General features: G+C 40.7%; 1 protein-coding gene across 18 annotated transcripts in view; it reads left to right on the forward strand.

The window, feature by feature from the left end:
• Positions 1-20,335, forward strand: part of LOC147014747 (zinc finger protein 800-like) — a 204,071-nt gene that overhangs the window by 84,724 nt on the left and 99,012 nt on the right. For all 18 annotated transcript variants that reach the window (XM_085852963.1, XM_085852970.1, XM_085852965.1 and 15 more), the window contains one exon: positions 12,609-12,743. In XM_085852963.1, the coding sequence (XP_085709089.1) occupies positions 12,609-12,743 (135 nt within the window). The remainder of the gene's footprint in view (positions 1-12,608; positions 12,744-20,335) is intronic.

The following is a 20,335-nucleotide window of genomic DNA, read 5'->3' on the forward strand; positions in this document are numbered from 1 at the left end:
GGACAACTTAAGAAGATTTGAGGAAACACAACTCCCATCAAAGGAAAGCTTCTACAATGAGCTGAATAAAACTCATATCAGTGATGAAGACTATCAACATGCACAAAATATCTGTGAAAAATTTAACATTAAAAATCTGGGTGAATATCATGACTTGTATCTTATGACTGATGTTTTGTTATAAGCCGATGTATTTTAAGCATTCAGAAATGTCTCTCAGAGTACTAATTCGGATGGATTAGACGCTGTTCATTATTAGACAGCTACTAGTCTAGTTTGGAGTGCTATACTAAAAACGACGAAACAGCCTCTCATTAATTTCTGATGTAGATATGCTGTTCATGATAGAGATAGCTAAAAGAGTAGGAATATCACAAGCATGTTCAAAAAGATATGCAAAAGCAAACAATAAATATCTCTCTGATTATGATGCTTCGAACGATCGTTCTTATTTCATGTATTGTGATGCTAACAATCTCTATGCATGAGTGATGTGTCAAGCTCCACCAAATAGAAGCTTCAAATGGGTACAGGAGAAGAATTATGAACGAATATTTAAAAATATCATTATCTATACCCAGAAAGAATTGGATGAAGCAAAAGTTGGTTATTACTTTGAAGTGGATTTGAAATATCCTGAAGAACTCCACAATGCTCATAAAGATTTACCATATGCTCCCGATAAAGAAAAACCAAGAAAACAATGGCTCAGCAATTATCAACAATCATTTCTTACTCACTCTTCTTTAGCATGGACACCAACACAAAAGTTTTTAACATTATTATATGATAAAGCCAATTATGTATTACACCAAAGAAACCTGAGGCAATAGCTATCAGCTGGATTGAGAACAAAGAAAATCCACAGAGTTCTAAAGTTTAATCAAAGCCATTGGTGAAATAAATATATCGACTACAATACTCAGATGTGAACAGTTGCTAAGACCAAATCCGAGAAAGACTTCTATAAATTCATGAATAATGCTGTATTTGGCAAGACGATGGAAAATGTAAGAAATAGACAAAACATAAGACTTACTACATCTTGGAAACAAGCATCTAAATTAATTAATAGACCCAGCTTTAAACGAGTAGAGACATTCTCTGATAAAGTTTGTGTTATTCATATGGAGAAGGAAAGCATTGTGATGGATCAACCTATTTATGTAGGAACATCAGTTCTTGACTTGTCCAAGTTGTTGATTTATGACTATTTCTACAACAGCTTAGAGAAGAACTATGATGAAAGAGTTTTTTTTTTTTTTTTTTTTTTTTTTTTTTTTTTGTATACCTTGGTCGAGGCTCGTATGAGAGCTAACACACAACTCACAGCAAGGAGGCATGAGACAAGAGGGGCGGGAGTGGAAGGGACAAAACATTGGGGAACAGACACAGGTGAACTGTGGAAGGGAGAGGGATGGGGATGGGACGGGGAACATGGCGAGGGGAAGATGGACATTAAAGGGACTTTCAGGAAGGAAAGCAGGAGAATTGAAGGAAGTGGGCTTGGGTGGATTATCGGGGGTAGAAAAGATCGAGGATTTGGATGGGGGAAGATAAGAGGTGGTGGTGAACAGCTGTTTTGAAAGCCTGAAGGGAAGAATGGGAAAGAATAGAGTGAGGAAGTTAATCTACTTTACATGGATACAGACAGTTTTATATTGTTTTATATTAAGAGTTTTATATTAAGAGTTAATCTACTTTACATGGATACAGACAGTTTTATATTGGATATCAAGCCAGAAGATGTTTGTGAGGATGTGATGAAAGACATAAATATTTATGACACAAGCAACTGTGAGAAAGATAATCGACTATTTTCTACAAAAAAGTTATTTGAAAATTTAAAGATGAGTTGGTGGGGGGCAGATAATGAGTGAACTTGTAGGATTAAGAGCAAAGTCTTATGCTTTCAAGTATAATGGTGATAAAAGTGAGAAAAAAATTGAAAGGGATAAAGAAGAATATAATCAAAGACACTAAATTTCAAGCATTATTATGATTGTTTAGTTTTAAAGAAAGAAGAGTATAGGAAGATGCATAGGATTAGAAGTTATAAGCATCTGATATATTCAGAACAAATAATTAAGAAAGCATTGGGAGCATTTGATGATAAGATATATATATATATATATATATATATATATATATATATATATATATATATATATATATATATATATATATATATATATATATATATATATATATATATATCCGGGATGATCCGCTGTGGCGACCCCTAACGGGAGCAGCCGAAAGAAGAAGAAGAGATATATATATATATATATATATATATATATATATATATATATATATATGTATGTATACAAATCTTCTTCTTCTTCTTTCGGCTGCTCCCGTTTGGGGTCGCTACAGCAGATCATCCGTATGATCCGCATCGTGATTTGGCACATGTTTTACGCTGGATGCCCTTCCTGACGCAACCCTGGTCACCTCTTACGACACAGGGATATGGTACACCTATTTTAACCGGGGTATACACTGGCCCAGTACACTGGTACTCATTTCGCTGACCTCGGAAGGATGACAGGCTGAGTCAACCCCCTGGTGTATTAATTCAGTGGCCCAACGGGGCTTGAACTCAGGACCTTTTGGAGCCCTAACCACTGTGCCAACACCAGGCATATATATATATATATATATATATATATATATATATATATATATATATATATATATATATATATATATACATACATACATACATACATACATACATACATACATACATACATGCATACATATACATATACATATACACACATATTGTGACGGCTGTGGAAATTCGCAATACACCATAAAGGGTCCTCAGGTTAGATATATCGATAAGTTCATGTGTAGTTAGTCCACACCTGTTGTTTAGGGGGAATATGTGTGATTCATCCGGGCTGTGATGCTTTGAGTTAGCCATTTTTCTTTTTCTATCGTTATTTTGGATCCAACAACCTCAAACCAACCAACGAGAACGGCAAAAAAGAAACCTGCGCGAGTGCGTGGGTTTGCGCACCCCTCTGCGGTGCCAAGGCTGGCACGGGAAGGGGGAGGGTAGGGCAGCTCCCTCCCCATTGTTGGAGGCCCGGCGTGAGGCTGTCGGAGTGGGGGCATGCCCCCCTTCGAGAGCCTTCTGGAAACGCCTCGAAGGGAGGTGGAGCCGCGAATGGGGCGGAGCCCCCGCGCGGCAAGGGGCGGAGCCCCGCCTTACAAAAGGCAAACGGACGCGAGGCTCAGCCTCTCTCTCTCTCTGATCGTGGCTCATGTTGGCTGTAGCTCTCTCTCTCTCTCTCTCTCTCTCTATCTCTCTGATCGTGGCTCATGTCGGCTGTAGCTCTCTCTCTCTCTCTCTCTCTCTCTCTCTCTCTCTCTCTCTCTCTCTCTCTCTCTCTCTCTCTCTCTCTCTCTCTCTCTCTCCAAAAAGGCTCGATCTCCCTCGCTCTCTCTCCAAAAAGGCTCGGTCTTTCTCCTTGGGTCTCGCTCTCCAAAGCGCTCCCTTCCTCCTCTCTCGTTCCCGTGCTCGTGGCCCGGCGCGGCCTGTTGGTAGAGACGTGGACGGGAAGCGCCGCAGTGCGGCCTGTGGTGGACCTGCGCGTCCGGTCGAGGGGTGCCGGAGAGGGTTCGCCGGCCGCGTGGGAGGCCGGAACCAGGCGCGACCACGCTGACGGTAGTAGGAGAGGAGGACTCGACGGTCCATGAGGGAAGTCACTTCTTTTCTTTTCTTTTCGGGCTTTTGTATGTGTGTTTGTGCCACCAGTCCGACAAGTAAAACCTGTATAAGTGACTGTGCTGTAAATAATTGCCTTTTATTCGGTCGTAGTGCTTTCCTTTGTTCCTATTTGCCTGCTTTTGTTCCTATTTGCCTACTTACGTGTGTTAAATAAAAGTGTGCTTGTCCAATTGTTCCCCCGTTTCGCTTTGTCCTTTCCTTTGTTGAATCTCCATCTTGCATCACGTAAGGGATTGATAGTGGGTTTAAAACACCCGGTAACCAATCTGAACCGTCAAGGTCGACGATAACTCCGCTCGGTTATCCCTGTAGCACGGAACGAGCCGCTTAAGCGGTTCGTGTCCGGAGTCGACCTATGGCGTGGTACAACTCCTCGGTACGCTACCCGCGCGGGTACTTAGGTATATCGACATTCGGCGATTCACCCTATTTTGCGCGGGTAGAATGCGGACTGGGTTGTGGTGAGGTTAAACCCCCACCCATGACTGGCTCCTGGCGGTAGTCCCAGGAGGGTCACGACTGAATTGTCCGTTCCGGTGGGTGACGCGTCACAATTCGAGTTACGTGGCCGATCGCACGCCGGGCGGGCGGAATTCGTAACATTGGTGTCAGGAGTGGGATTCAAATCCACCTCGGTCTCCAACTAAATTTACGGGGATCGGACCAGGGGTGTGCGAAGCAACCCCCCCATTCCCCCCAAATTATGAGCAAAGCTAAATTAATTCGCTTCCGAGAAATAAGATGGAGTTTCAAGGCGAACGTTTGCCCGGGGTAGAAATGTATATGTGTAGTAATGTAGAATCCATGGCCCGGGATGGTACTTCTTGTAATTTTAATCCATGGGGAAGCTCACCCTCACTTATTGAGCACGGACTTTGCCGGCAAACGGAGTCGCACAATGGCGGCGCGATCGCACCTCAGCGCAACACGGAACGGGCGGCTATTTGTAGCGCAACAAACGGCACGACACGAGGCGAGTGCTCCCAACAACCGTTTCAAACCACGTGGGCATGGCAGGCGAGGCAGGCGGACATTGACGGGCTTCGGAAACAATTGGAGGAAGAATGGAAAAAAAAGTTAGAAGAGCAAAAATGGGGTTTTACTGCTTTACATATGCATACTTTTTCTACTCCTTTTCCCCTCATTCACAAATTATTTTATCAGACATTCTTTCTTTTCCTTCTTTCTGCCCAAAGGCAGGGTCACTGCTGCCAAAGCCCCATGCCAATGATTACACTGTGTAGTTTGCCTTTGCCATCCCATTGGTAGTCAGGTCAAGAGCATGTGATTTGTTCAGAGTGCGGATGAGAGCTCACCCACTCATCGTGGAATATGACTGAGAAACCGTGGAATCTTTAACGTCCACCAACTAATGCCGGCAGAGGGTGCGCACAGTGATGAGTCGCCTTGCCTGTGAAACTCCAGGGCAACAGTTTATAACTGCTTTTTGTGACCTTGGTAATCCATTAAAACCATGAAGTCGGCGTAATGCAAACCTCTCGACCGGTTCCACTCTGGTTCAATAATTAACGTTTATTAGCAAGCATGTCAAATTTATAGCCATTGAGAGGTACTCTCTTCCTCACCTGCACTTCATCTCACATTAAGTTGCTCCGTGTCAGCAAGGTTATAATGCCTCAATTACGAGCGATCACAAAATGTATTGTCAACCCATTTCTCTTTGTCATCCTTTCTGTTTTAAATTAATGAGGTAAACTCTTCCCATCATTACTTGTCCATTTAATGGTCTGTTTACCTTTTGTTAACTCATCCCCTGACTTTTGTGTAAACTCGTGAATTTCCTGTTCTTCAGGCATAAATATTATTGCATGCATTCCTTGTTACTTCAGGGAGTGCTGCTGTTTAAGATAAATATGGCCATACAAGGTTGATTTTTTTACATTCTTGCTTCTGAAAGAGTCAGTTTTTTATTTTTTATTTTTCCCCTGTGCCAGATAAACTTTGAAAGATAATGATAGAGTGAAAGACAAGGTCTGACAGGATGGTGCAGAGGTAGCATCGTATATTTACTTTTGAGTGGTGTGTTCTATGTTTGATTTCCGACACGCCTACAAACTGTCGGATTGGTACTTCACAGGCAGGGTGTCGAATCACGGTGTGCCCTTACTTGTTTGGATGTTAATTTGGGGACTTGGGATTAATTGGCAGGCATAAAGGATTCCACAGTTTTTGTGTTTTGAAAATTCAAGGGTTTTGTTTTACTGAAAGCAACGTGTATATATATATATATATATATATATATATATATATATATATATATATATATATATATATATATATATATATATATATATATATATATATATATATATATATATATTGTATTCGTGTTCTGTACCGCCTAAGCAGTTTTTTGGCAAGAGCTATACTGGGTGGTTTGTCAAGTTGCCTTCCAAGAGATATATACATATATAGTTCCGAACTGTGGAACCCCACCATATAAGCCTGGTGTTGGCGTAGTGGTTAGGGTAGCGGCTTGGGATCCAAAAGGTCCTGAGTCCAAGCCCCGTTGGCCGCTTGAATTAATACACACCAGGAGGTTGACTCAGCCTGTCATCCTTCTGAGGTCGGCGAAGTGAGTACCAGTGTGTATATATATATATATATATATATATATATATATATATATATATATATATATATATATGTATATATATATGTATGTATATATATATGTATATATATATATATATGTGTATATATGTATATATATATGTATATATATATATATATATATATGTATATATGTGTATATATATGTATATATGTATATATATATATATATATATATATATATATATGTATATATATGTATATATATGTATATATATATATGTATATATATATATATATATATATATATATATATATATATATATATATATATATATATATATATATATTTACATACTGGTGTCTTTCAGGCTTACTGGTAATTTTTAATCTCGGCCAAGTAATAAACTGTTATCCTTGTGTCTCGCAGGCCATGTGATTAATCAATGTGTGTGCCATCTCTTGGTCAGACATTAAACTCGGCATTAGTTGGTGGATGTTAAAGCCCCCATGGTGTCCTTCGTGAAGAGTATGCGAGCGATTGCTGGTACCATGAACAAATTACAAATTCCTGCCCAAACTACTGGGAAGGCATTGCCAAGCTACCGAGTATAACCCTTGACAAGAAACTGCTTCGGCAACACTGACACTCATAGAATCATCACACAGTATCCATAAATGAAAATATAAATAAATGAAAAAAAAAGAAATGAAAAAAATGCAGGTGAGTGACCCAAGACAATGGGGGAAGCACGGTAATTTTGTGTGCCGACGGACATCAAAGCAGATACACGAGGAAAAATCACAGAACTGTGAAAAGAATGTTAAAATCACAGAAGGGGTGGCAGCAAGAGGGGAGGGGAAGCAGTGGCATCGAGAGGGGAGGTGAAGGGGTGGCAGCGAGAGTGGAGGGGAAGGGGTGGCAGCAAGAGTGGAGCGAAGCAGTGGCAGCGAGAGGGGAGGGGAAGGGGTGGCAGCGAGAGGGGAGGGGAAGATGTGGCAGTGAGAGGGGAGGGGAAGCAGTGGTATTGAGAGGGGAGGGGAAGGGGTGGCAGCGAGAGGGGAGGGAAAAGGGTGGCAGCGAGAGGGGAGGGGAAGGGGTGGCAGCAAGAGGGGAGGGGAGGGGTGGCAGCGAGAGGAGAGGGGAAGGAATGGCAGCGAGAGGGGAGAGGAAGCAAGCGTACCAGGGCATTCCTGGGGTGATGAAATGCACCCAAACAGCGTTTTCTCTTTAACTGTCGTGTTCTATATAAAACCGGGCAGAAAATGTCATCGTCCATCTTCTTCTTCACTTATAATGATGTGAGTCTCAATCAATTAGTTCACCTGTCTCTGTTCCCCAATGTTTTGTCCCTTCCACTCCCGCCCCTCTTGTCTCATGCCTCCTTGCTGTGAGTTGTGTGTTAGCTCTCATACGAGCCTCGACCAAGGTATACAAAAAAAAAAAAAAAAAAAAAAAAAAAAAAAAAATCAATCCCATTTCTCATTTCGATTAGATTCAAAAAACACTGATTATACAACACCTTTTAAAGCATCACAAAGCAGGTCGCTCTCGTTGCTACACTGGTGGGTGAGAAAAGGATCTGAAAAAGCAGATGATATTTCATTAATTTATTCGCACAATTTTTAAAAGGTGTGAAAACGCTAATTTTTCATTGCCTTTGAAAGCATCACAAAGCAGGTTAACATCAAACGTCAAATGATATCGTGATCCCACTCTCCTTGCTCTCCAAAGTCTCTGCCTATGGCATCCAAGGCGAACTCCACACTTGGCTTTGACTTCCTCTCCCCTCGTAGTCAGTTGTTGGCTCTCAACGGCATACTCTCATCTTCACTCCCTGTCAAGGCTGGAGTGCCCCAAGACAGTGTTCTGAGCCTAATCGTAATCTTCATTAAAGATCTTTCAGATTCTTTGGAAAATCCTGCTTATCTCTTTGCTGATGACTCCACCCTCTGCTGTAAAATCCCTCATCCTTCAAATCAAGGCAGGCAACAGCCTCTTCCCTCCCTGAACATCTTGATCGAATCACAAGCTTGTGAAACATTTGGAATATGTCTTTCAATCCTGACAAATCTCAAACTCTCACTCTGTCTCTCCGAAAGGACTGGCCGGCGAATCGTCCCATCTACCTCCATAACAAACCTTGAAATACAGTTGCACTGGTTTCTGTTAAAGTGTTGCTCGGAGCAAACTATAGCTCTAATTTCACCAGCACGTGTCAACCATTATGTAAAGAAATGTCACGTTTAAGATGGGGTCTTGTAACTGCTTCCTTTAATACAACAGGGAGCACAAAAACAACACAAATAAACCACTGGATGTTTGCCAAGCCACAGCCACAATCCAGAACAGAGAAAAGAACAATTCACATCACCAAAGAATGCCGAATGTTACATCATGAGAACAGTTATTAACATCAAAATGAGCCTGGTGTTGGCTCAGTGGTTAGGGTGGCGGCTTGGGATCCTCGGGTCCTGAGTTCAACCCCTGTTGGCCGCTGAATTAATACGCCAGGGGGTTGACTCAGCCTGTCATCCTTCCAAGGTCGGCGAAATAAGTACCAGTTCCAGTGTGTGTACTGGTAGAGGGGCACTGCATCAGCGACAAGTCGCACTTCAAGAAATGATAGCTACCCCGGCAGCTAAGCTGCCATACGACCACCACCAACGTCAAAATGCAGAGATCGCCAACAGACTGGAATCCAATCAAACAGACAATGTTGTCTTTTTTTCCTCACTTGACTATGATTCTGTGGAGGATGACAACAAGAAAGGAGGAACATTATCAAGCAGCAAAGATCGTCATGGGTGTCAGGACCTAGGTGGCTTGTAAAAGAAACCTCCTCATAGCAGCCTGTGTAGCCTGGTGTTGCTTCGCGGTTAGGGTGGCTAACTTGGGATCCTAGGTTCCTGAGTTTGAGCCCCGTTGGCTGCTGAATTAATACCAGGTGGGGTTGACTCAGCCTGTCATCCTTCCGAGGTTGGCAAAATGAGTACCAGTGTACTGGTAATAGGGACACTGCATCAGTGGCACAGCTGCGTCCCTAACCAATGATGCAACCAGCACTCATTAGGCAGAGAGAGAGAGAGAGAGAGAGAGAGAGAGAGAGAGAGAGAGAGAGAGAGACAGACAGACAGACAGACAGACAGACAGACAGACAGACAGACAGACAGACAGACAGACAGACAGACAGACAGACAGACAGACAGACAGACAGACAGACAGCATGTCACAGACTGAGCTCCAGATGAAACTCCACCCAACTGAATGATTGCCAACCTTAGCTCTGCCCATCTCCACACTTTAATTACGAAAGGCATTGCATGCAAAACAGCCGTACAAATCAGTCATTTTTGAATCATGTTAATAAAATTATTCAAATGACTATTACAGCAGTCAATCGAACTTTTGGGCCATACCATAATCCATGAGCTTTCTTGGGTAAACCATATCTTCAAGGTTGCTTCCCAGGTAAACCTCCGACTGGGCATCTGTCGTGTTTTTCCTTGGCAAATCTGAACTTTTATCAGCTTACAAGACCTTCCTCTGCAGATTCATGGAGCACTCTTCTCCCCTTTGAGCTGGTGCCCCTGCCTCACATTTTTCACTTCTTGATGCCATGGAAACTAAAGCATTAGATTCTCCCACAATGAAGCTAATGAGGTCAGTGGCCTCTGTTTTCTACCGCCTTCTTTCTAGCCTTCGTGCACAAGGTCTGTTCATAACTCGCTTCTGGTGAAACTCACAAAATCCAGGCTCACTGTTATCTCCACTCATTCATTTCTCTTTTCTCTTTTCTCTCACCTCGAGAACCAACTTCCTTAGTCTGCTCAATAACATTCCTTCACCACCACATCAGGTCGATACTCATGATGTTTTTTCGACCCTCATTAACCCTCCCTAAGATACCCTTGCTCTCAGTTATTTCCCCCTCCCTCACCTCCCCCTCTTCCTCACTTTTATTTTTTGCTCCATGTGTTTCATCCCAGTGTTCGTCTTCTTCTTCTTCTTCTTCTTCTTCTTCTTCTTATAATTATTATTCTTCATCATCTTGTTAGCTCACCTGTTCGAAGAACAGAGCTATAGCGATACCCCCGGCGTGAGCGTCAGCGTCAGCGTGAGCATGGAAATGTTAAAGTTTTTGGTGCAAGTTATTTATAAGCTTGCCATTCATTAAATATGTGTACTAGGATGCTGATATTTGGCATGGAGGTTCCTTTTGGATATACTATTAGTGTAGTGAAGTTGAAATTTAAAAAGAATTTCAAATATTAAAAATTTTTGACCTGTTTTGAACTTCACTTTTTGTAGCACATCAATGTTAAAGCTTTTGGTGCAAGTTATTTAGAAGCTTACCATTCATTTAATATGTGTACTTGGATGCTGATATTTGGCATGGAGGTTCCTTTGGGGGTATACTATTAGTGTAGTGAAGTTGAAATTAAAAAATTATTTTAATTTTTGAAAAATTTTGTCCTGTTTTGAACTTAACTTTTTTGTAGCACATCGACGTTAAAGTTATTTCCTTTCTAATGTTTTTATCTGCACACTATTTTTTACTGATTACAATATACAAATACATATATTGCTTTAAAATTATGTGGATCAGACTTCACTGCAATGCTTTATAAAAAATATTATTAGACTAGCCTTTTAAAAACGATAAATCTATAAACAGGCGAGCATTGGGTGGCTTTGACACCAACTCTCTGGTATTTGACTTTGTATCCAGCTTGTTTACCTCGTGTCCTTCTCTCCCTCCCCATGGTCATATTCTTCATTGAGTCCCTCTGTTTTGTCCCTCTTACCCTGCTGTTGTTATGTTTCTCTCCTTTACAATGTGTTATTCTATTGTCTGTTCTAGCTTTTTCATTAGCCTCGACTGAGCATACAAAAAGATTCAATGTGATCCAGGGTAGTGTCACACGGCCTGCTGTTCTTTTTTTATTTTCACACTTGTTAGGTCCAAGCTCGGAGGGAACTTCCCTCCGAAAAGGATTCTCGAAAGTTTTTGTTATTCATCAGCTTCGATTTCAAATTTCACCAATGCTGTACTTTTTTAATTTTATTTTTTGTCGGACACTCATTTGTGTCAGTTTTTAAAAGGTTATAAAGTAATCCTTCGAAATATAGTTCTTTGGTTGGACATTGGTACTTAGCTATTGCTGAGTAGTTTTTGTAGACGTACCAAAGTATTTAATTTTGGCTATTTATATCATCACGAGTACAAAGTGAAACTGATGTGGGATAGACTTGTCATGTCGGTTTCCATGTGAATTTTGAGCCATTCCACCCTCTCATGTGATACTATTAGTCAGATATCTCTAAGCAAAAGGAACAAATAAACATCTACCTTGATGTGATCTTTTCATACCAAGGGAAAAACACAACTGTGTCGGTTGATGCGAGTGATGGTCATTCAATCATCCGAGTCAGGTGTAAGACGAGGGGTGAGGGGGCATGGTGGGATATATATATATATATATATATATATATATATATATATATATATATATATATATATATATATATATATATATATATATATATATATATATATATATGGAAGAATGTGATATTACATTCCTTTGGTTTAAGCTCAGTCGTCCTACTGAATCTGTCTGAGTTTGCAATTGCTGCGCAGGACCGAACAAACTTGGTATGACACGTAACGGTAAAAAAGTGCCAGGGGTCGTGAGACATGCTCCACCAGAATGTGCACATTGCACCCTCTGAGCACAGACGTCGTGTCCGGGTGCACACCCATAAATCATCGCATGGGATGCACAAGCACGTTTCGACATACTGTCCGATAATCAAATTTCTGTTCGTCATTGACTGGGGATCACAGCAATGGTTGTGCATCCTCTCACATTGATTGTAGCTGGAGCAATCATATTGACTTGATACGCATCATGTGTGTTATGCTCTACTTATTGTTTTATAAAAATAACAATTCTCTTTATGGTCAATACATTGGCGGAGTGTCTGATGCAGTTTCACGGACGATTTGTTCACTCTTAGCTTCCTTCACTGTTTGCTTGAAATGCCACCCTAAGGAATGCTTAAAGCAAACCTTGGTAACCATTTGGTGAATGATTGAAAATTGAGAAAGGCATCTGAACAAAAATCATGAAGCCTGAGCCACATGCCACCAGTTGGTTACCACAGTATACGCAAATGGGAGTAAAGTGCAGCCAATTGAAGAGGGACTGCTGTGGATTGCTGCAACTGGAACTTCATGTTTTTATGATTCTGATCTATTTTATGATTATTATTTTTTTGCAGGAACTCCTCAACTACAAAGAATGCTGTTCCGTGAAGTTGATACCATATTTGAATGCCGTCTATGTCGCAGCCTTTTCAGAGGACTTCCCAACCTTGTTACACATCGCCAGTTTTACTGCTTTCCAACAACAACCGGTAAGTTGATTGCAGGGTAAGTTGGAGAGGGACACGGCGGGGAACCCGCGGTTAGGGGCTTGGTGGGGTGCCTTGGTGAGGAACATGGCGAGGTTCCTCGGTGAGGCTCACGGTGGGGTGCCGTGGTTTCCTGGCATGGTGGGGTGCCTTGGTGAGGAGCATGGCGGGATGGCATGGTGGGGTGCCCTGGTGACTCATACGGCGGGGTTCCACGGTGAAGGGCATGGTGGGGTTCCACAGCGAAGGGCACAGCGGGGTGCTGCGGTGAGGCTTACAGTGGGGTGCTGTGGTGAGGCTCACGAGGAATGCTGTGATGAGGCTCATGGTGGGGTGCCATGGTTTACGGGTATGGTGGGGTGCCTTGGTGAGGGGCACGGCATGGTGCCCTGGTGACGCATATGGTGGGTTCGCGACAGCAGTGTTGAAATCTGCAGTGGTCAGCCCAGAACCCCAGCTTAAACCAATAGTCTGAGCTGTCCTTGTTGCTAAAGATGGATCAACACCTTATTCGGTGTGTTATAAGCTATGCTGGTGAATTAATGATCTTACATATCTCTTCGTCGTTCCAATCCTTTTGGCAATGTAGTACGTATCTCGTAATAATGAGAGCAGAGTACATTGAGTTGCAAACTTGGAGTTATGCTCTGTGCATCACCACTTTGTCTTTTGCACTAAAACTCGCATTTACTATGTTTTCCAGCATATTTACCTTCATAACACAATATTTGTTTGCAGTAGTAAGCTACTCAAAGAAATGTCAAAGTGCGTGCTATTGCACAAAGGTGAGGGGTGGGGTGGGTGTTCTACTCAATCAAGTTTAATAACACAAAGATGAGATCCACAAGCAAACTCAGTTGTTTGTTTATTTAATAAATATGGTTCTATCGTTCGGTTATCACACAATGTCATCGAGTTCTGGTCATGCCATCAGGATTTTGCGTTTTCTACCAGGCCATCAATTCCTATTTGTTTGTTGACCATCACCGGCTCGTGTGTCTAAGTGCGAAAAATTTGTAAATAAATCAATCACCAGTCTGAGCACCACCTTCTGACAAACTCTGTGATAAAGGGAGGGGAACACACTGATATGCACGTTTGAAATGAAGTCCTAAATGAAAGGCTTTTAAGGATTAAAACTTGGGGTAGTGTGCAGTTTGGTTCCAAAGTTTTCAAAAACAGGAAGTATTTTTGCATTGAATCTTGATGTGACACCTTTTGTTTGTTTATTTGTTTAAATGAATGCTCATGCGATATGATTGTTCTGCGGTTAAAACAGGAAGTTAATCTTGAAATGACTCCTTATTTTAAACGGTATGCTTTGGAGGATCAGTTTACTCGAATGGCCAAGTCCGAAATCAAGTGAAACCAAAACGGATCATTCGTCCACTTTTGGGAAGTTTCTTTTTGTAGGTTGTTCAACAATAGGAAGTCATTAAATGGGTTTATTTTTTGTTAAATTTCATCTGCAGGGCTTTTTCACCCTTTTATCAAACAAGGAAACTAATTGTAAGCTACGCTTTGTCCTTCATCTTGCGCTTTGGTTATCTTAGGTTCTCATTGATTATTTTGGGGTTGTTAATTGCCGGAATCCTTCGGATTTCGGCAATTATTTTGGTCGGTTGCGTGTGTCATTCTGTGTATGTCTGTCTGTCTGTTTGTTTGTGTGTTTGTGTACTCTGTAGCAGCCACACCGTTTCAGCGATCATGACCAAACTCAGTAAAGACGTTGCCCATGGTCCAACTTAGACACTTGTCGTTTTTGGTGAATCTAGGTCAAAGGTCAAGGTCACCAAAAAACCGAAATTCTTATTTTCGCAATAACGTCCGCTAAAATGGTCGTATCGACTTCAAACCAAATCCAAAATGTGCATCTTCCAATTCTGCATCCAACCATTTTTCTCATTGGGGTGTCACACCAACACCCTTCTTAGCGGTCGGGGGTCGAACGTCAGGGAGGTCGGGTCAAAACTTTCAAATTGCGATAAAAACGCCATTTCAAGTCCGATTGTCTTCCAAGTTACGATCATGACCAAACTAAGTGTTACAACTCATCAAACAGTAACACTATCGACTTATATGAACCAAATTGATTTCCAGGTTTTTGTTTTTTCAGAGATCATGTTGATATGACAAAGTTATTCCAGCAATTCCTTGCTCAACGAGCAATTTTTTTTTCTTTGCTTTATGTATACATTCAAATCTTCCTTTTTTATTTTATTTTTTGTAGGCCAGTCGTCTATGACAGTAACATTCTTTGCATTCTAATGATCACATTTTTAGGTGACGGCTTCATTGTTGATGGAGTTCCTACATTTTTGAAAACATACTCGTGTAGAAAAGGTTTGAGAATTCAAGTATTTGGATTGAAACTAACTTTTGTCTCTGTTGAAAACGTGACTTTTTCATGGAGACAATGGTTGATTTGATTTTTTTTCTTTTTTCTAAATCGGTGATGGAAGCTGATTGTTATGAAAGCAAAATGAGAGGTGATTAAAGTTGGCCCAATCCTAAACGACTGGTACGCAGACTTGTGAAGTTTGTTGAAGTCGAATGAAGTTGGTTTGATCGTGTTTATGATTCCATTTTTTGTCCATATCACGTTGGTGTGTCTTCTGTTCCACAAACTCTTATTAGAATGCGAAATGGGGAATACCAATGGGATTGAATGTGGTGACTTGATGCATCTGGTTGTTCGTTTCATTGCTTAAATGACACTAACACTGCATTGATACTCTCCAACGTGTTTATCAACATCTGAGTGCGTTTGAACAAGAGAATCGTCGTGCTCCACATGGTAGGACTTTCCTCGCGAGCTGTTCATTATTGGAACCAATGTGTTATCTACTCATGGTGTCAAAGACCGGAAGCAGAACAGCACAGTGATCCATGACAAATGGCAATGAGAGGAGATCATTTTGCGACTGAAACAAGTTACACAACTCTGGTAGGCTAGCAGGGCTGAAAGATCATTCCTTCAGATGTTTGCCTCAAAAGTGAATATGACCATCTCAACAACTTTTCTTACCTGGCTCATGGGAGCACAATCACTGTGGTGCGTTGAAAGGCCACATCAGCAGTGCAAATTGTGTTTGCTCATCTTTGGCGACAAATCATTTTTGTGGTCGGATTATATTTCCCATTGAAATATTACCCCCATGTTGCACCGCTTCCTGTCCTTGTGAAATATGGCTCGGTGGTTATACATCGGTGTGTAAAGGGCGAATGGATTATATTGGGTTATAGATCGCCCGTCAGTGTAAAGGGCAACATGGTAGAACGATGGGACATCTGTGGCCAGTTGTTGTACACTTTTCCAGCAGACACGGGGGGGTTATTTTCCAGCAGGACAGTGTCCACCTCCCTGTCACTTAGAAAATGTCTAGTTTTCTACAACCCACAGTTTTTTTTAATGAATTTGTACTTCAACATTTTCCAGACTTCTCTGGGGGGCTATTTATTGTCAGGTTTGATAGAACATTCTTTTCTGAAAATAAATAATCAAGTTTTCATTGTTTTGATAAGCAGAAGTTTAAGGATGCTGTTAATTTTACTTAATTTAATACTTTTGTTTCTTTTTGTGGGGTAATGTTTCCACAGGTTAAGGGTATTGCCATGGGTGGGAATTACAGCCCCCTACCAGTGGACATTTTTCTTATTTTCTGTGAATTTTCATTCATGGAGAAACTGATGAAGGGGAAAAAAATTCTGATTAGTGAAAAAATTATCTCATACATGTCAATACATAGATGATATTTGTGTGGTTAACTATAGTTTTTTTTGAGAGTCAGCTTCACAAGATTTATCCAGATCGTCTGATTTTAAACAGGAGTGGTAATGATTGTACAGTTGCTGCATATCTGGATGTGTTGGTTAGAGTTGGACAGAATGGTTTTAGTACAAGTGTATATATCATAAAGTTGATGATTTCAGGTTTCCTGTAGTCTTGTAACCTTTGCAGGTAGCAATGTACCAATTAAAATGGGTTACAATGTCTTCATCTCAGCTACTTACATTTGCAAGAATTTGTTCAGAAAAGGATGATTTTGTGGAACGTGTTGAGAAGGCTTTTTTCCCCATCATGTTAAACAGAGGATATTTGGCTGATTGTTTGATCAGGTCTTGTGAGAATGTCTTTAGACTCCATCGTCACTTTTTATTTAAGTTTGGTTGGTTTTCATGTCAACAAGTTCGTATTGCGCTGCATTTGATATGATAATAATGAATTAATTATTTTAGCGAAGTAAATTCTTAAATTAATATTATTAACCTCCGCCATCTTCGAAAATGGATGGAGGTTACTGTTTTCACCCCTTTCTGTTTGTTTGTTTGCTTGTTTGTTTGTTTGTGTGTTTGTTTGTTTGTGAACAGTATTACGGAAAAACTCCTCGACGGATTTCGACGAAACTTGGTGGGGGGGGGGGTTAGGTATGGTCCAAGGATCATGCCATTAAATTTTGGACTTGGTCCCCCCCCCCCAAAAATAAATTGTTAGAGAAATTTGTTTTCTTTTTTGCATTTCTACATGTTTTAAATGATTTCCAACCCCCCCCCCAAAAAAATTGTTACCCCCCCCCAAAAAGAGAATTTTTTTGCATTTATACATGTTTTAAGTGATTTCCAACCCCCAAAAAAAATTGTTACCACCCCCCCAAAAAAATTGTTCTATACATTTTTTTTTTTGCATTTCTTCATGTTTTATGTGATTTCCAACCCCCCAAAAAAAATGTTCGAGAAAAATTTTTCTCGTTTCTACATGTTTTAAGTGATTTCCAACCTCCCCCCAATTTTTTTTTTTTTTGCATTTCTACATGTTTTAAGTGATTTCCAACCCCCAAAATTGTTACCCCCCCAAAAACAAATTGTTAAGAGAAATTTTTTTTTTGCATTTTTACATGTTTTAAGTGATTTCCAACCCCCCCAAAAAAATTTCGAGAAAAATTTTTTGCATTTTTACATTTTAAGTGATTTCCACCCCCCAAAAAATTTCGAGATAAAATTTTTTTTTTTGCATTTTTACATGTTTTAAGTGATTTCCAACCCCCCCCCCAAAAAAAAATTCGAGAAAAATTTTTTTTTTGCATTTTTACATGTTTTAAGTGATTTCCAACCCCCCGCCAAAAAAATTACCTGTCCCAAAAAAAATTGTCCGAAAATTTTTTTTTGCATTTTTACATGTTTTAAGTGATTTCCAACCCCCCGCCACCCAAAAAAAATGGAGAAAAGAACTATAACTCTGTCAGCACTGTTGACATCATATTTAATGAATAAGATATAAGGTTCACTTGAGTGACCCAGCAGTATTGGCGGCGGAGGTTTTGCACTCTCCCGAGTGCTCCCCCTCCAGTTTATTCAATGTATATATGTATATAATATATATATATATATATATATATATATATATATACATATATATATATATATATACACACACACACACATACACTTCTGGTCAAAAGTTTTAGAACACCCCCATTTTACAGTTTTTACTGAAATTTTAGCAGTTTAATGTTTCAATGTACTCTGAAATTAAAGCATAGAACACATAAACAATTGTAGATGAAAAAGAAATCATGGAATCGTTTTGTTGAACAAAATTTAATCTAAATTTTTGACTCATCAAAGAAGCCACCTTTTGCAGATATAACAGCCGAACTTACTCGTGGCATTCTTTCTTCAATGTAAATCAAATATTGTTCGGAAAGTTCTTCCCAACACTGTTGCAGAAGTTCCCACAAATGTGTTGCACTTGTAGGTTGCTTTTCTTTCACCCTTCTGGCTCGTTCATCCCAAACCAGCTCGAAGGCGTTTAAGTCTGGAGACTGTGCTTGCCATTCCATGATTTGAAGCCTACCGTCTTGTTCTTTTCTTCTAAGGTAGTTCTGATATTGCCTGGAGGTATGTTTTGCGCCGTTATCTTGCTGTAGGATGAACCCCTGACCAACCAGGCGTAGACCAGAGGGTATTTCATGGCGCTGTAAAATGCTGTGGTAGCCCTTTTGGTTCAGGGTGCCAGTCACTCTGTGCAAGTCGCCGACTCTGGATCCAGCAAAAGAGCCCCAGATCATCACGCTTCCTCCCCCATGTTTGACAGTTGGTGTCACACACTGGGGAACCATCCTTTCACCTACTCGACGGCGTACAAAAACCCTGCGTGATGAACCGAAGATTTCAAATTTTGATTCATCCGTCGATAAGACCTTCTTCCAGTTTTCAGTAGTCCACTGGTGGTGCTTCATGGCCCAGGCAAGCCTCTTTTTCATATTTTGCCATCTTAACAATGGCTTTCTTACTGCCACTCGACCTGTCAAACCTGCAGCTCGAAGTCTTCTCTTCACAGTTGAAACTGAGACTTCCTTACTTCGACCAGTGCTTGAAGCTTCTGTCCTGTGAGCTGCCTATCACACAAGCTGTTGACTCTCAGAAACGTGTCTTCTGATTGTGCTGTGGCTTTGGGTCTGCCAGACCTCTTCCTGTCAGAGTTTCCTCCAGTTTCCAAGTGCCTTTTGATGGTTTAGGAAACTGTACTCACTGACACCTTAGCTTGCTTTGCAATTTCTCTAAGGGAAAGACCGACACTTTTAAGGGTTATCATGGTCTGTCTGTCTTCCTTTGTTAATTGTCTTTTTCTCGCCATTATCATAGCAATATACTACTTCATGCAGTGCAATATTGTCCAAATAATGCTTCAGAGAGTGTAGCAACACAGTCTGTTCCAACACTGCTTTTATTCAGACAGAGGGTTTGTAACTAATCAACAAAAGTTGGGACACCTGTAGGAATTGTTTGCATCAGCTTTCAAGGCTTAATTTACTTCCATTTCTGCAGAACAGCTGCAGTTGCTTGCCCATTACTTGTTCCCTGAAAAGGGCCTTTTTAACAACTCTGAAATTTACATTATTTTCAGTTTTTGGAAACCTAAACTTTTTTATTTAACCTCTGGCAGTTTACTGCTTAGCTTTGCACCATTTCAGGTTATTCACTGGACTTGAACTGCCTAAATTTCAGTAAAAACTGGAAAAATGGGGGTGTTATGAAACTTTTGACCGGTAGTGTATGTATGTATACATATATATATATATATATATATATATATATATATATATATATATATATATATATGTATATATACAGTAGATTAGGCATAAGTCGGCAGCGTGTAACTCGTCACTTCGCCTAAGTCGGCAGCGTCAAAAAGTCCCGAATTTATCTCATGTTAAATCCCTTTGAATAAAGGGTCATCCCTCTGTAAGTTGTCATCTCTAAGTCGTCACTTCGTCTAAGTCGTCAGATGTTGTCCGTTCCCGCGTAATGGAAACTCAAGTAAATTACCACTCCTAACTCGTCACACGGAACTGCTGCATCGTGAGAAGCCCGATTTAATGGAATCGTGATGCTCGCTCATTGGTTTACACCGCCAGTGATAGGCTATTTAAAACTGCGTACACACGTTGATCGCACTGCAGGCAGGACAATGGCGACTAAGCGTAAGCTTACATCTAAAACCTACCAAGAAAAATACGACATTATCCAGTTTTGCGAGGCAACCCCACTGATGAAGAAAACAGCCATAGCTGAGAAGTTCGACATCAAAC

Source organism: Eptatretus burgeri, chromosome 13, assembly GCF_056783735.1.
Source record: "Eptatretus burgeri isolate ZD-2024b chromosome 13, Ebu_testis_v1, whole genome shotgun sequence".
NCBI lineage: Eukaryota > Metazoa > Chordata > Myxini > Myxiniformes > Myxinidae > Eptatretus > Eptatretus burgeri.